This window comes from Watersipora subatra, chromosome 6 (genome assembly GCF_963576615.1).
Source record: "Watersipora subatra chromosome 6, tzWatSuba1.1, whole genome shotgun sequence".
NCBI lineage: Eukaryota > Metazoa > Bryozoa > Gymnolaemata > Cheilostomatida > Watersiporidae > Watersipora > Watersipora subatra.
This window is the reverse complement of record NC_088713.1, coordinates 41,187,465-41,200,847: the sequence shown is the minus strand read 5'-3', so window position 1 is coordinate 41,200,847 and position 13,383 is coordinate 41,187,465. Positions and strand designations below refer to the sequence as shown.

The window sequence follows — 13,383 nt, the reverse complement described above, 5'->3', positions numbered from 1 at the left end:
GGATGTTTCAAAATTAAAATCAACAAAACTTGATCGCGATCAAAATGCTGACATAAAGCGAAAGTGTGATTATGTCTATAATTGCAAAGAGACCGACAGGATAGAAGCCTGTAATTCTGAAGATGTGTAAAGCTGCAACTTGAACGCAATAGCTGATATCAACTGGTGACATAATTTCAGTCATATTTTGCTTCGGAGCGTTTTAACCGCAATAAAATTATGTCGATTTTAATCTTGAAACATCCTGACAGCCAGATACTAAAACATCAACAAAAAATGATAAAAATATACTGATACTTTCCGATAAAATCTACAAAAATCTCTTGTAAGTTTATCTTTAACAGATAGTAGAAGCACTCCTAATGACTAATAAGTATGACCAGGTCGTTGAACTTGACAGTTTAATAGACCAGCATCGATAAACAGATCAGATGCCTACCACCACTCTATTTATATTACTAGTTGTGCTACCCCGGGTATTAAAAATCAGCTTATAAATAGCGAAATGAGAGGTAATGAGTGTTGCCTGCCGCTTGCTATTAGCTTGACACATTGCCAATGGATAATTTGAGTAAGCTTACTAATGAGAGCTACGACTTCTTATGACATTACGCCATGATCTTGCGTCATGACCAAAAGCGTAGGTATTTGCTCCCATATAGCGACATATATCGCCTGGTAAATCTATCAAGCTCGTGTGGCTAAATTGGTGTGGCAGTCAGACTGGTGAATGAGAAGGTCCAGGATCAAATCTTCTGTGGTATAGATTCTTATTTCCAAGATTTTAATAGCTATAGCTGGCCATACGCAACGACGAAAAACTCCAAGATATAGATTGAGTTATGTTTGTTGCAGATCCCAGCGAATTTGTGAAAAGACGGGAAGTTCATCTTTGTGTTTAGACAAAAATAATATATTATTTTAGTTCAGTGAGATGACGAATCCGCAACATTCTTATTGTAGCAGTGGTTGCACTCCGCTGTTTTCCGGTTGTCTTGTAAAAAGTAAGTGCAATTCGTTTGCGATGCCTTTGATCACGTCTCTTAGACACCTTCAAAATTGTCTATTGAGACTGAGAAAAAGAGGAAAATGTTTACAATTAATAAAAAGTTACTTTATTAGTTTCTCTGAACGCCTGTCTCACTAAACTATAAAAAATGAATAATTACTGAAGTAGGAAATTAACATTGTAATTATTGAAATGCTGAAAACCTCATATGTACCTTTGTTCTATATAATTATATTATATTCGTAATATACAATATATAGAATAATGGGATTATGAATATATTCATAATATATATTATAAGCAATAGATATGTAAATATATATTCACATATGAATTATATATAATATATATTATGTAAAATATATCGCATATGTGTATTATATATAATTATAACATGATATATTAATATATTATATTGTAGTATAAATTATAATATTATATAATATGTTATACTAATACATAATAGTAGATATATATTATATAATATACAATATATATATATATATATATGAGGTTTTGATCTTTCGAACAATCACATATTAGTGTACTGTGTAAATTTGAATGACCCCAAATTTATCATACACTATTCAGAATTTTTCGTTTAAATAAAGATATTTAACAGATTTCAATACCCTATTTCAGCAGGATATACAAAAAATGTCAACTGGATAAATGCAGTGGCAATAAAAATAATACAAATAGCCTTAGGAGTTCAAAGAGAACATAGAATAACTCACCAACAGGATTGCCATAAGTAGTAAATGAGGAGAGAGAGCTAGCAGGACTGTAGAGTGATGGCTGTGCAGGAAGTGTGGTGAGTTCGACATCAATGTCAGTGTTATAATAAGGAATAGCAGTTTGCATGTATGCAAACTTATGGGAAGCATCTTTTTGCGTTGCAATCTCCCTCTTAGATCGTATACGGAAGCGCCGACAGTGAAGTAATTCCTACAAAAATTAAATTGCTTAAGGGTTCCTCACGCCCATATTTATTACCTGTCTGTTGCATTACACTAATTCCAGTTTTTTGTTTTGTATAATTTTATTTATATTATTTATAGTATTTTATTATACTAAATATAAAATATATTATATATTATAACATATATTAAAATATATAATATATAGTATATTATTATTTGTATTATTCAATGCTGAAAAGTTAAAAGACACATAAGACCTTCTCTAATAAAAAATAATAAATGTATAAAAAGTTTTAATACTGCGGCTATTTTTTCATACCTGAAAACAATTAATAATTCTTTGCAATAAAACTGTTTGTAAAAGAGTATGTATTGCTTCTGATGTTTTATAAAATATATGTTTGAAAAATGGTATTAATAATTTTCAGATTTCAATACAACAGAAAGCATTATTTCTCTGAAACATTATTTTGTTGCTGAAATCCATACTAAAATTAATAACATGCTTAAAATTATCAAATTGAATCTCTCTATAGTGAGTTATATAGGCTTAAAGGATTACTCACGCCAAATTAAAAACATTTCATTAGAAAGTATAGATTTTTTTTTCTCATTTGAGATTCTGTTTATTATTGCAGGTGATTTGTCTGCCACAAACAGGAAGTGCGACTATTCACATAATTTGCGAGGAGTCTTTTCCTTCTGACAATTTTAACTGCGGTCAAATTTTGTCGATTTTGTTTCGAAACATCCTGGCAGCCAAAACACAAAAAATAACTAACAAAATTTCAAATGATAGAAGAATACCTATATGCTAGTTATGGTGAAGTCTGTGAAATCATTCGCAATATAAAATGGGGGTTTGAACAAACCTTATACATAATTTTTAATAGAGATGCCCGTTTCTAAAATCATCAGCCGATTCAGATACCGATCCGATATACCGATTTTTATTGAAAAATAACCTGATTCAGATCTTTTATGTTGCATAGAAAATTGTTCATTTTATTGCAGAAAATACAAATATTAATACATCAATTTGTTTGTATTTATTTATGAAAACAAGATATATAAATTCACATACTGTCAGACCGTGCGTGTAGTAACAAAACAGTCCATGTTTTTTGTAATTTATAATTAATAATAGTAATTACTGTTAGTGGTACAGCTCTCTCTGTGATAATGAAGTCCATCTTCTATTGCTGAACGAACTGTGAATGTCAGGATCAATAGAGAAATAGATAACTTCATGCATTGTCTACTCAAATTACTTTCGCATTGGCTGCAATAAATCTCATCGCTGTAATTGCGGAAATACGACACTTTGTGATCACGTCCTAACTAAAGCAAAAAGGTTCCTTAGCTGTGTTGATGTTCACCAGGCTATCGACGTGAAATAAATAGTGTGACAGACCTGGAGTTCATTAGGTAAAAATAAGGAACTTGCAGCTGATGAACTTTATTTGTGTAGCAGGTTAAAATACTGTTTTCTGCTAAATAGTTGATCTGCAAAAGTATCTGGAGTTTCAGATTTTTCAAGAAAAAATCAACCAATACCGATTCAGATACTTAATACCCATAGCGACACCGATACCAAAATCAGGGCAACATTAATATTTAAAATGTAATAGTTTTAACACTAGAAGTAACAAAAACAACTTCAAGCCATTTCTAATTCTTGAATGAGGTTCCTTTAGGACTCCAAAATTATACCTTGCGACAAAATGTCAACAAAAATATATTTCGTGAAATATTTTACGTAATCAGCAATAGTTTAGTTCAAGGTATATCCATCAATTGGGAGTTATCTTCTCCATGACCCTTTAACCGATAATTTATGTGAATGACAATCACTCTATAATAGATGAGCAGAACAGACTTAGCAGATATCAAACACATTTGGTATAAAGCAAACGTCTGGTTATTGTATCCTACAAACTATTTATTAAATCTAAAGCTATAAATAGCTATTAATGTTAATGTTATTAATTAATTCCACATAAATTCACAGTAATTGTTCAGAAATTTGTCTATAACTTTGAAGTTATCTTCTAAACGCTAACTTTGTCTGTATGTGACCGAGAGGATAACTTCTTCAAAGACCTCAATTGAATGCAATAAATCAAATGAGTCGTTATGAGACAATTCTTTCTTATCGCAGCCTTCGAAAATTTAAATATGTATAAATAAATCAGGCTATAGATTTTGCTGATGCATTGCCATGGAAGCGCTTGTACCATAACGGACTCGATTTTCTTGACCCCGAATAAATTTAAAATCTACAGTAATTCTTCTAGAATTAGGAGTAGGACACATGATTGCCTATGAGGATGCCAATGAAAGAGAAGTACCTATGGCAACTATTTCACAATATCCAATGAAACAGAAGGAAAGGTAAGCCTACGAAAGGGCCACGAGTTCGTACAACATATAATCATATCACTGCACTAGAAACTAATATGACCATGCAATTTAAGGAATAGTGTTTACCATTTGCTGACTATCTGATCTAGAAACAAGGCAAACGTTGTTGATGAACAAGATTATAGTCATCACGATGGTAAAGACAATAAGAGAAAAATGAGACGCAGAAACATACAATAAAGCCTTAATTTATGCAGCCAACCCCCATATTTATACAGTCAAACCCCATATTTATACAGTCAAACACCTTACTTATAAATACAGTAAAACCCCATATTTGTACAGTCAAACCTCATATTTGTACAGTCAAACACCATATTTATACAGTTAAACTCCATAGTTTTGCTGTAAAACCCCATATTAATACAGCAAAACTTCAGATTATTACAGTAAACCTCCATGTTTATACAGTCAAACACCATACTTCAGTCAAACCTCTGTTTACTGAGTCCAGCTTATATGTACTACCGAATTTTAACTCTCTCTACTGTAAGTTACAAGTTGCAACACTCAGTTACTACTGAACTTACGCAGAGCTCAGCTTACACAACTGTTCACACATTCAAAGCTACATGCATGTAACAATAAACACATTTTAGTTGATTGTTACTTTATCAATGTCTTTTTTACTCATAATTTTATTTCTTCAGTCTATATAATGCTTCTGTATTAATGCATGTCTTAATCACTTCAAGTACTTATTGATGTTTTTGGGCTTTGGAATAAATTAAATGAAACTTTTTTTATAATATCTGCTACAGTGTATGATAGTTTCAAATTTGGAGAAAATATCATAATGGATTAACTTTGTATGTCAAAGTTCGACTGTACTTTATTACTAGTGGTTGTAGCATGTTGGTAAAATCGATTGAGACAAAAGCTGTAAAGGGAAAAAGCAAAGAGCAGACAACTACCTACTTAACAAAAATTGCATTAGTAAGCTAGTTATTTCCGGCTCAATGTTAGGAACAGCTAATTATAGCTAAAGTATTCTGTCATAGAATTTTTAACTGGAATAAAAAAAACTGATTTTCCCTTTACAATAGAATGGTTAGGTATTTCTTTGTATTCGGAGAATTTTCAGAAACTTTGCAGGCGACCAAAATTTATAACAAAGCCATGATTGACTCTTAAAGTGTAGTAAACTTAATATCACTACCAGTACCATGTCAGTCCAGTGTGCTGTGAGAAATTGTCAGGTGCGACAATAAAACAGAGATTAAATACAAGCTATCGAAAAATGTCTGAAAGTGAATGGTTAGTGCCAATTGCTAAGCTGAGTGTTGCGAGTTCTAATATTGTATAATGCAATCTTTTTCCAATTTCCATCAGTGGTTTCAGACAGACAGACACAGTTCTTATTATAGTAAACCTTGATTTGCTTCAACTTTTATTTTTCTCAAACTCTGTACTCGAGAGTTAAAACCGAATCTACAAAATTAGGAGTTGTCACCCTTGTCTACTACAGTCTGTTTATAGCAAGAAAGAGCTATCTTATAGTTTATGGCAAAAAGTGTTTTCCATATGTAGAATAAGTAAACACATATTAATATAGAATCATATTCATTAACCCAAGATCCTACCTTACTTCCGTTATAATAGGTGGCATATAGACTGAGAGCATAGCCGGCAGTTGCATTGAGAGCTGAAAGACATAAATACAAGGAACTATCAATTATAGAACAAAGCAGGAAAATGGCAGAGCTGTTTGTTCAATATAATTTGTTAAATTTATCAGCTACTGCACCCTTACTAGATAGTTATGAGCTAGTAGTGCATACCAGTGTTCTATACTGTATACTAGTTACTACTGCGCGGACTAGTCCATAATAGTTGATCGATTGAATATTGAATTATCAGGACCAGGTGTAAAAGATTTCTTCTATAAAAACGATTATGGACTGCCTGACAGAATTATATCTACATATAATTATGATATGCCCATCATTTTTATGTCTACCAAGGTAAACCATCACGTTGGTTATTACTGTAGGGGTTTTCATTAGCGCAGATGAGTGCTGGTCTCCGAAGCCGAATGTCATGAGTTCAAACCTCGTTCCAAGCAATATTTTATCCTAACCTTAAACTCTGGATTCGAACAGATGAACACAGGCAGATATAGCACTTATTATAACAAAGACCAGTACACTCGCAGTATATTGCTCTGTGTAACATCATTAGGTATGCCAAAAGAGCACTGAAAGTAAGAATATATACAGAACTATTTTAATAAACTGGAAGTTGAATGATTAGCTGAAGCGTAAGGGTGAGGAGTTGATAAGCCGAATGTCACTGGTTCAAATCCTGCACCATGAAATATTTTTCCCAACGTCAAATCTTCAGATTTCGGACATGAATGGAAACGGCTCTCATTATAGTAAGAATTGTAACAAAAATCTAAGCAGTACTGAAGGTGGAAGAAATAAAGTGTAAGACAACTTCTAAAAACATACCGGCAGCGGTAGGGGAGCTCCATGAGATCTTAGCTCCAGTGTAGTTCACAACATTGTTGAAGTACTTGTAGATCTCGATGTCATCTACAGGCTGGAGGAGCGGACGAGATACCAGAGCAGCGTTTTTCTTATTTTTCGGACAATGTTCTAGTAACAGAATAGAACTGTGAGTAAATCAACAAAATGGATGAAAGCAAGTGTTCGCGCCTGCTAATTTGACGGAACATACCAATGTCCGACAATGACTTATTTGTCGTAATGTACCGTTTGTTACTTTGTGTATATATAAATGTATATTTTATTATTATACTCAGTAATACTATTCTCCAAATTTATTTTGTATGTTACTCCTTCCTCAAAGTCGAAACTTTGAGAAATACATACTAACACCTACCTTTAAATATGTGCTTAGTAAATAAGCTGAGCTAAATTCAGCATTTATGTTATCCGTCTGTCTAGGTAAGAACTCCCTACGTTACGTACTGCGCGTAGTACATCGTAATGTTACATTTTATTGCAGATCATAATCGCTAAATACACTAAACTTACTGCATGTAACTAGATAGTTACTGAAATTAACATATTATTTTGTTAATAATTTTAATATATACAGTATAATTTCGATGATTTTCAACAGTGAGTGCTTGCATTAGATAATTGCTATGGACAAGAATGTCCAAGTCTAGAAATCATGTAATAAATAATAGTTATCCACTGAGACAGAATATGAGCTATGGGTTCTATACCTCATACCAATTCATCAGTCACCTCTGTAACATCACTTATTTGAAAACTAAAAAAACTGTTTACTCTATTTAATTGCCACTTATTTTATTGAGTTGTGAAAGTTTGAAGCTTCAAAATAATATTCAGTTCAAAGGAAATGTGCTATTCAAGTCTTAAAAAGTTGATGGAAAGTTATTAATATGGTCTTTGATCAGAGGACTTGCTTGTATATATACAAGAATATGTATGAAAGTATTGAAAATTTGCAGTAATGACAACTCCTGATATTCCAGTTGAAAAAAACTAATTGATTGGCAAGCAAACTTGGAGGCTTTGCTTAAAATTATTATTTTAAATTTATGGCCAGTTGGGCATATCCCTTCATCGCTTTCATTATAACTCCAAAGCTTCTAGTCGCTTTGACCATTAATTCTTGAGATATATATATGCATATATATTTCTACATACAAACTATATAAACAGTATATAATATATATATTTATATATATATATATCTATATACATACTATATAAACAGTATGTATATACATACTATATAAACAGTATATATATATAAACAGTATATATATATGAACAGTATATATATATATACATACTATATAAACAGTATATATATATAAACAGTATATATATATGAACAGTATATATATACATACTATATAAACAGTATATATATAAACAGTATATATATATATACATATACAAACAGTATATATATACATATATAAACTACATATATAAATATAGAAACAGTACATATATATATATATATATATATATGTATATATATATATATATATATATATATAGACTATATATTTTTTCTATTCATAACAAATATACAGACTCTATCAGACTCGGCTGTCTGCAATCATTATATTTGTCACCTCCAATACATCACTTCTTTTAAAAATGTGAGAAAAAGCTATAAAGCCACTTTATGTATTTTATTTTTTTCATTGACGTTGAAAGTTTGAAGCTTCAAAATTATATTCAGTTCAAAAAGAATTGAGCCATCTTAAGTGCTTTTACAGTTGATGGGAAGCTGTTAATACGGTCTAGGATCATGGGACTTGCTTGTACATACAAGATTAGGCTTCCATGTGTTACTGATATGAGTAATCATCTGCCACAGTAGATTATAGAAATATACCACTGATAGGTGCTTGTGTTGACTAAGGGCAGGCTAAGTTGTTGAACCTTTGAAGAACTATCAGGAAAGTGCAACTCTGTGCAGTTGGAGATCATGTATGTATTTAACTTGAAGTTCTTAACATAAATATGATCGTATTGATCATACATCAAAATCACAGGCTAAGTAAATGCCGAGCACTTACACTTTAATTATTAACTAGCTGTGCGACCCGGCGTTGCCTGGATATTGAAACTCAGCTAAAAACAATGAGAGGTACTGAGAGTTGCCAGCTACTTGTTATTAGCCTGGCACAGTGCCAATGAATAATTTGAGTAAGCTTACTAATAAGAGCTACGGCTTCTCATGCTTGTCATGGCGTAACGCCATGACATTGCGTCGTGACCGGAAGCATAGCGTATTTGCTCTGACATGACGACATAAACCGCCTAGCAAATTTGTTGAGCTCGTGTGGCTAAATTGGGATGGTATCAGGCTGGTCAATGGAAGGTTTTGAGATCAAATCTTCTGCGATACGGATTCTTTATTCTAAGATTTTAATAGCTATAGCTGGACACATACAACGACGACCAACTTTGAGAAATATACATCCACTAGGCTAGGTACGCCAGTTACTACCAGTTAGCCATTTTGGGTTTATTGTTCAACATTGATCATGTTTTCCGCACAATTTATAAATTTCACTAAAATGAACAGTTCAAGGGTCAACAGTTACACAGTATGTTCTAGAATTAATATGAACTGTTGGGTCAGCAATCGGAAATTATGGTCATAAAATAAACAACTGATATTTCTGGTAGCAGTTAAAATCTTTAAATGTTTTTCAACCATCCAATAAATAGCCTGCTAGCATGAATTTATTCGTTCATGTGTGAAGTAATAGAGAAAAGTTTCACAAAAAGCTTTAATCACGGTACATTAATATGAGGTCACTTTGCCAAATATGGAACAGACACAAGTTTTAAACACTGCACATAGTTTATACACTATGGCTCTATAGAGCGGATGATAAAAATTTGGAATTGCGTGCGCTTGAAGTTACCGTTTAATACGTGATGGATACGGGTGACGGGGACCAGGGTCACCCACATTCGACCAAGGCCAGATGACAGCCCGCCCTGCCAGACCGGAGGTAAAAAGAAACTAAGCCAGGCCATGAAGAGATCGAGCCGGCCGGAAATATGCCCGGTCGGCTGCCAGCCAGCAAAAGGACCACCCTGCTGCCGGGCTAGTAGAAACCGGCCATGCGGCCACTAAAGAAGAAAGAAAGAGCTTACGCTCCTCAAAAAATGTACAAGGAGCTATACAATTGAAATAAACCAGAGCAAGGGGAAGCCATTGCAGTTACTTGTATTTGCTCATATATATTTTATATTAATCATTTCTTTTTGTAAAAGTTGTTTAGTTCCTTGTGGAGCAGTTGAAAGTTTACATTCTTCATAGATAAGCGTTTCCATGGACATTTGCATGTTCTGTGTTAGCGCGAGCACTTTATTAAAAATATATGAATTATAGGCCAGGGACAGTCGCAGCGCACTCCTGTCTCACTTAGCCACACACTTTCGCAAAAGAAAACGACTTCCTGTATCAAAAATATTTAAAATGGAAAAGTTTCCATATCTTTCGCAACTATGAAACACATGGTAAAAAATTGCGAGTAACAAAATTCACTTGACTTGTGGGTTTTTACTGTTTCTATCTTGTAACCAGCGCAAACATGTAGTTTAATCAATTTCGTGTAAACGTGATGATATGTATGACTAACAATGCATAGAAGCCATGGCAGTCCCAAATTATCTCTTGGCATTTATTCCATCCTTATCAGCAAATTGCTACGGAATTTAGATAAGTAACAACGCTGCCTTGTTTGTATAAAGACAGATTTTAATTTATCATCCAAACTTATCTGTGATTAGTAGCTAAGAGAGAAGAATGTGGGAGGTAAAGTGCATGAAGTAAACTAAATGCGTACACCATAACAGCTGATCAAACACCATTTGCTAGCAACCATCTGCTATCATGTATGTCATTTGCATGGATATATTGCGCCCACCTGTGTCAGATATTGAAATGGTGCTAAAAGCAGGTAAACCAAGTCATGTGTACAAATTAGCATGCACAACGCAATGAGCCAGTAACTCACAGCAACTTGCAAAATCATATTAACTTAACATTTGTTAAGTTAACAAGATGTTAACATGTTGTTAACTTAACTAATGGATGTTAATTGCAAGGTCTAGAAACCAGCATGATTTAAATAGAGGTTGAGTCAGGAAGGAGTATAAAATACAGCCTCTAGTAACTCGTGAGACTATAACATGTAACCTGTTTTTGTATTTAAGTCTAGTGAATGTTTTGTTAGCACAAAGTCTATTAACCCCAAAGCGTTACGGTTTTTCTTCAAAACTTTGAAAGCATTGCCATTAAAATTGTTAATAACGGTAGGCCTATCCGGCTAATGTTTTACTCAAAGTAGTTCCTTGGTCAACACTTGGTCTGATACTTAGACGTACATGAAAAACGGTTTAGCAAAAAAGCTGAGGCCGACGGCATCAATGTTGCTCCTCCCGAAGAAGGCAGCAAAATATAGGCGACACTAGCATCGCTTCACCCGTAAAAGGGGTTAAATTTATCTTCCCAAAAATCTGACGAAGCAATCAAAGATACAGCGCCACACTCTATTTGTATATCACCTCTAATAAAACGCCATTATAGGGTTTTGATGAAAAATATAACGCCATGGTGTTCAAATAGAGGTTTTACAGTACTTTTCTGTGCTTCCTCAATTAGTGCGCAATGCACCCTATACCCTTCATATGGCACCAAAGAACAGAACTCAACAATGGAAATATATTATCTTTACTAATATGCTGCTTATCAGGCCAGCGACTGACATATTTAGGAACTATGGTATAATGAAGGAATAATAAGAGAATCAATAAGCCAGAGGTCACATGACTATAAAACAAACAGTGAGTACTAATCAGTACTAACTGTTCAGTTCATTTGAACAATTGTGAGAACTATTGTTCCTTAGTGATACACTTGTCAACAACTGCCTACTATTTGTCCAATCTTACAGCTCTTTGAACATAAGCTTGCATAAGATGTTAGTAAATTTCATCAGAACGTATCAGTATTTTTCTATTATTTGCGATCGTTGTTGATGTTTGATGTGATCCGCTGACCGCCAGGATGTTTCAAGATTAAAATCGACAAAACCTTTTCGTGCATAAAATGCTCAGAAGAAAAATATAAGCAAATTGACATCACTAGTTGCTATCGTTGAAATAGTTGATATCGGCTATTGCGTTCAAGTTGCAGTGTTGTGAGTCTCTATTCTGTCGGTGTCTTTGCAACTACAGACATCATAATATTTTCATTTGATCTGAACATTTTAACCATGAGTGAAACATCCTGGCACTCAGATCACCTCGAACATCAAAAACAATCGCAAATGATAAAAAATATCAATAATTTCTGATAAAATCCACTAAAATCCAATGTAAGTTTATTTTTACCACCTCATTCTAGTCATGTACTGCAATTCGCAGATAGGGTCAACCTTGAAGCAGACTCGCCCAGGTGGAACCAAGTTAGTTGACAATTGATCTATGGGCTCATGCACTGTGTTTCCATGTTAGGCATAATTCGCATCTTTGAGTCAATCTGCAAGTTATCCGCGTCAGGGAAACGGCATAAATCCGTAAGCCAAGCGAGTTTTGCAATCCGCAAAATTTTATCGAATCCATCATGCTTGCGAATCATGGAAACGACCCTTGTGAATTATGCGCATTAAAATATCGCTGGCTATTCCATTCTAAACATTTTCACGCTTCAGTCATTTTTATTTCGATTTTAGCAGTATAAATGCACCAATTTTTCGAAAAATTGCTGCTAAGCTTAGCATGACCAGACTGTGTAGCTAATTATAGTCATCAATTAGGCTAAAGGTCCGGCCACACGTAATGAATTATTCGTTCAATCTGAGCGAATTCACGAATTTCACATAATTCACAGGTTTATTCGGCCGAATATCACAGAATCGTCTGAGCTGTGCATGCACACCGAATTCGTCAACGGAACGCTTTTAATTGGCTTACCAATTTTTTTAGCGAGCACGATTCTAGTAGCTTTGACAAGTGGTATAGTCCAAGACATGTACGACGACACAATAAAAGTATCACCGCGATATGATTTTATACATACGATGCAACTGCCTAAATGCGGTAGAGATAGCGACTGTTTTTGCGACGGAGCTTTTGCTGCATAAAAAGAAATTATTATTATTGAAAAAGAAGCAACTTAGAGCTTCTAAAACATCTAAAAGAAAATACTGGATACACGATGAGAAGTTTCTGCCATGGTGAACCAACGAGAGAGAACCAACAATAGCGCATATAGGCAGTTGCATCGTATGTATAAAGTCATATCGCGGTGATACTCTTATTGTGTGTCGTCGTACATGTCTTGGACTATACCACTTGTCAAAGCTACTAGAATCGTGCTCGCTAAAAACATCGGTAAGCCAATTAAAAGCGTTTTGTTGACGAATTCGGTGTGCATGCACAGCTCAGACAAATTCTGTGATATTCGGCCGAATAAATCTGTGAATTCTGTGAAATTCGTGAATTCGGTCAGATTGAACGAATAGTTCGTTACGTGTGGCCGGAC

At 33.9% G+C, this 13,383-nt stretch overlaps 1 protein-coding gene across 3 annotated transcripts in view; it reads right to left on the bottom strand.

The window, feature by feature from the left end:
- Window positions 1-13,383, bottom strand: part of LOC137398575 (uncharacterized) — a 57,400-nt gene that overhangs the window by 33,301 nt on the left and 10,716 nt on the right. For all 3 annotated transcript variants that reach the window (XM_068084731.1, XM_068084733.1, XM_068084732.1), the window contains exons 4-6: window positions 6,810-6,956; window positions 5,940-6,001; window positions 1,747-1,957 (exon numbers count right to left, since the gene is read on the bottom strand). In XM_068084731.1, the coding sequence (XP_067940832.1) occupies window positions 1,747-1,957; window positions 5,940-6,001; window positions 6,810-6,956 (420 nt within the window). The remainder of the gene's footprint in view (window positions 1-1,746; window positions 1,958-5,939; window positions 6,002-6,809; window positions 6,957-13,383) is intronic.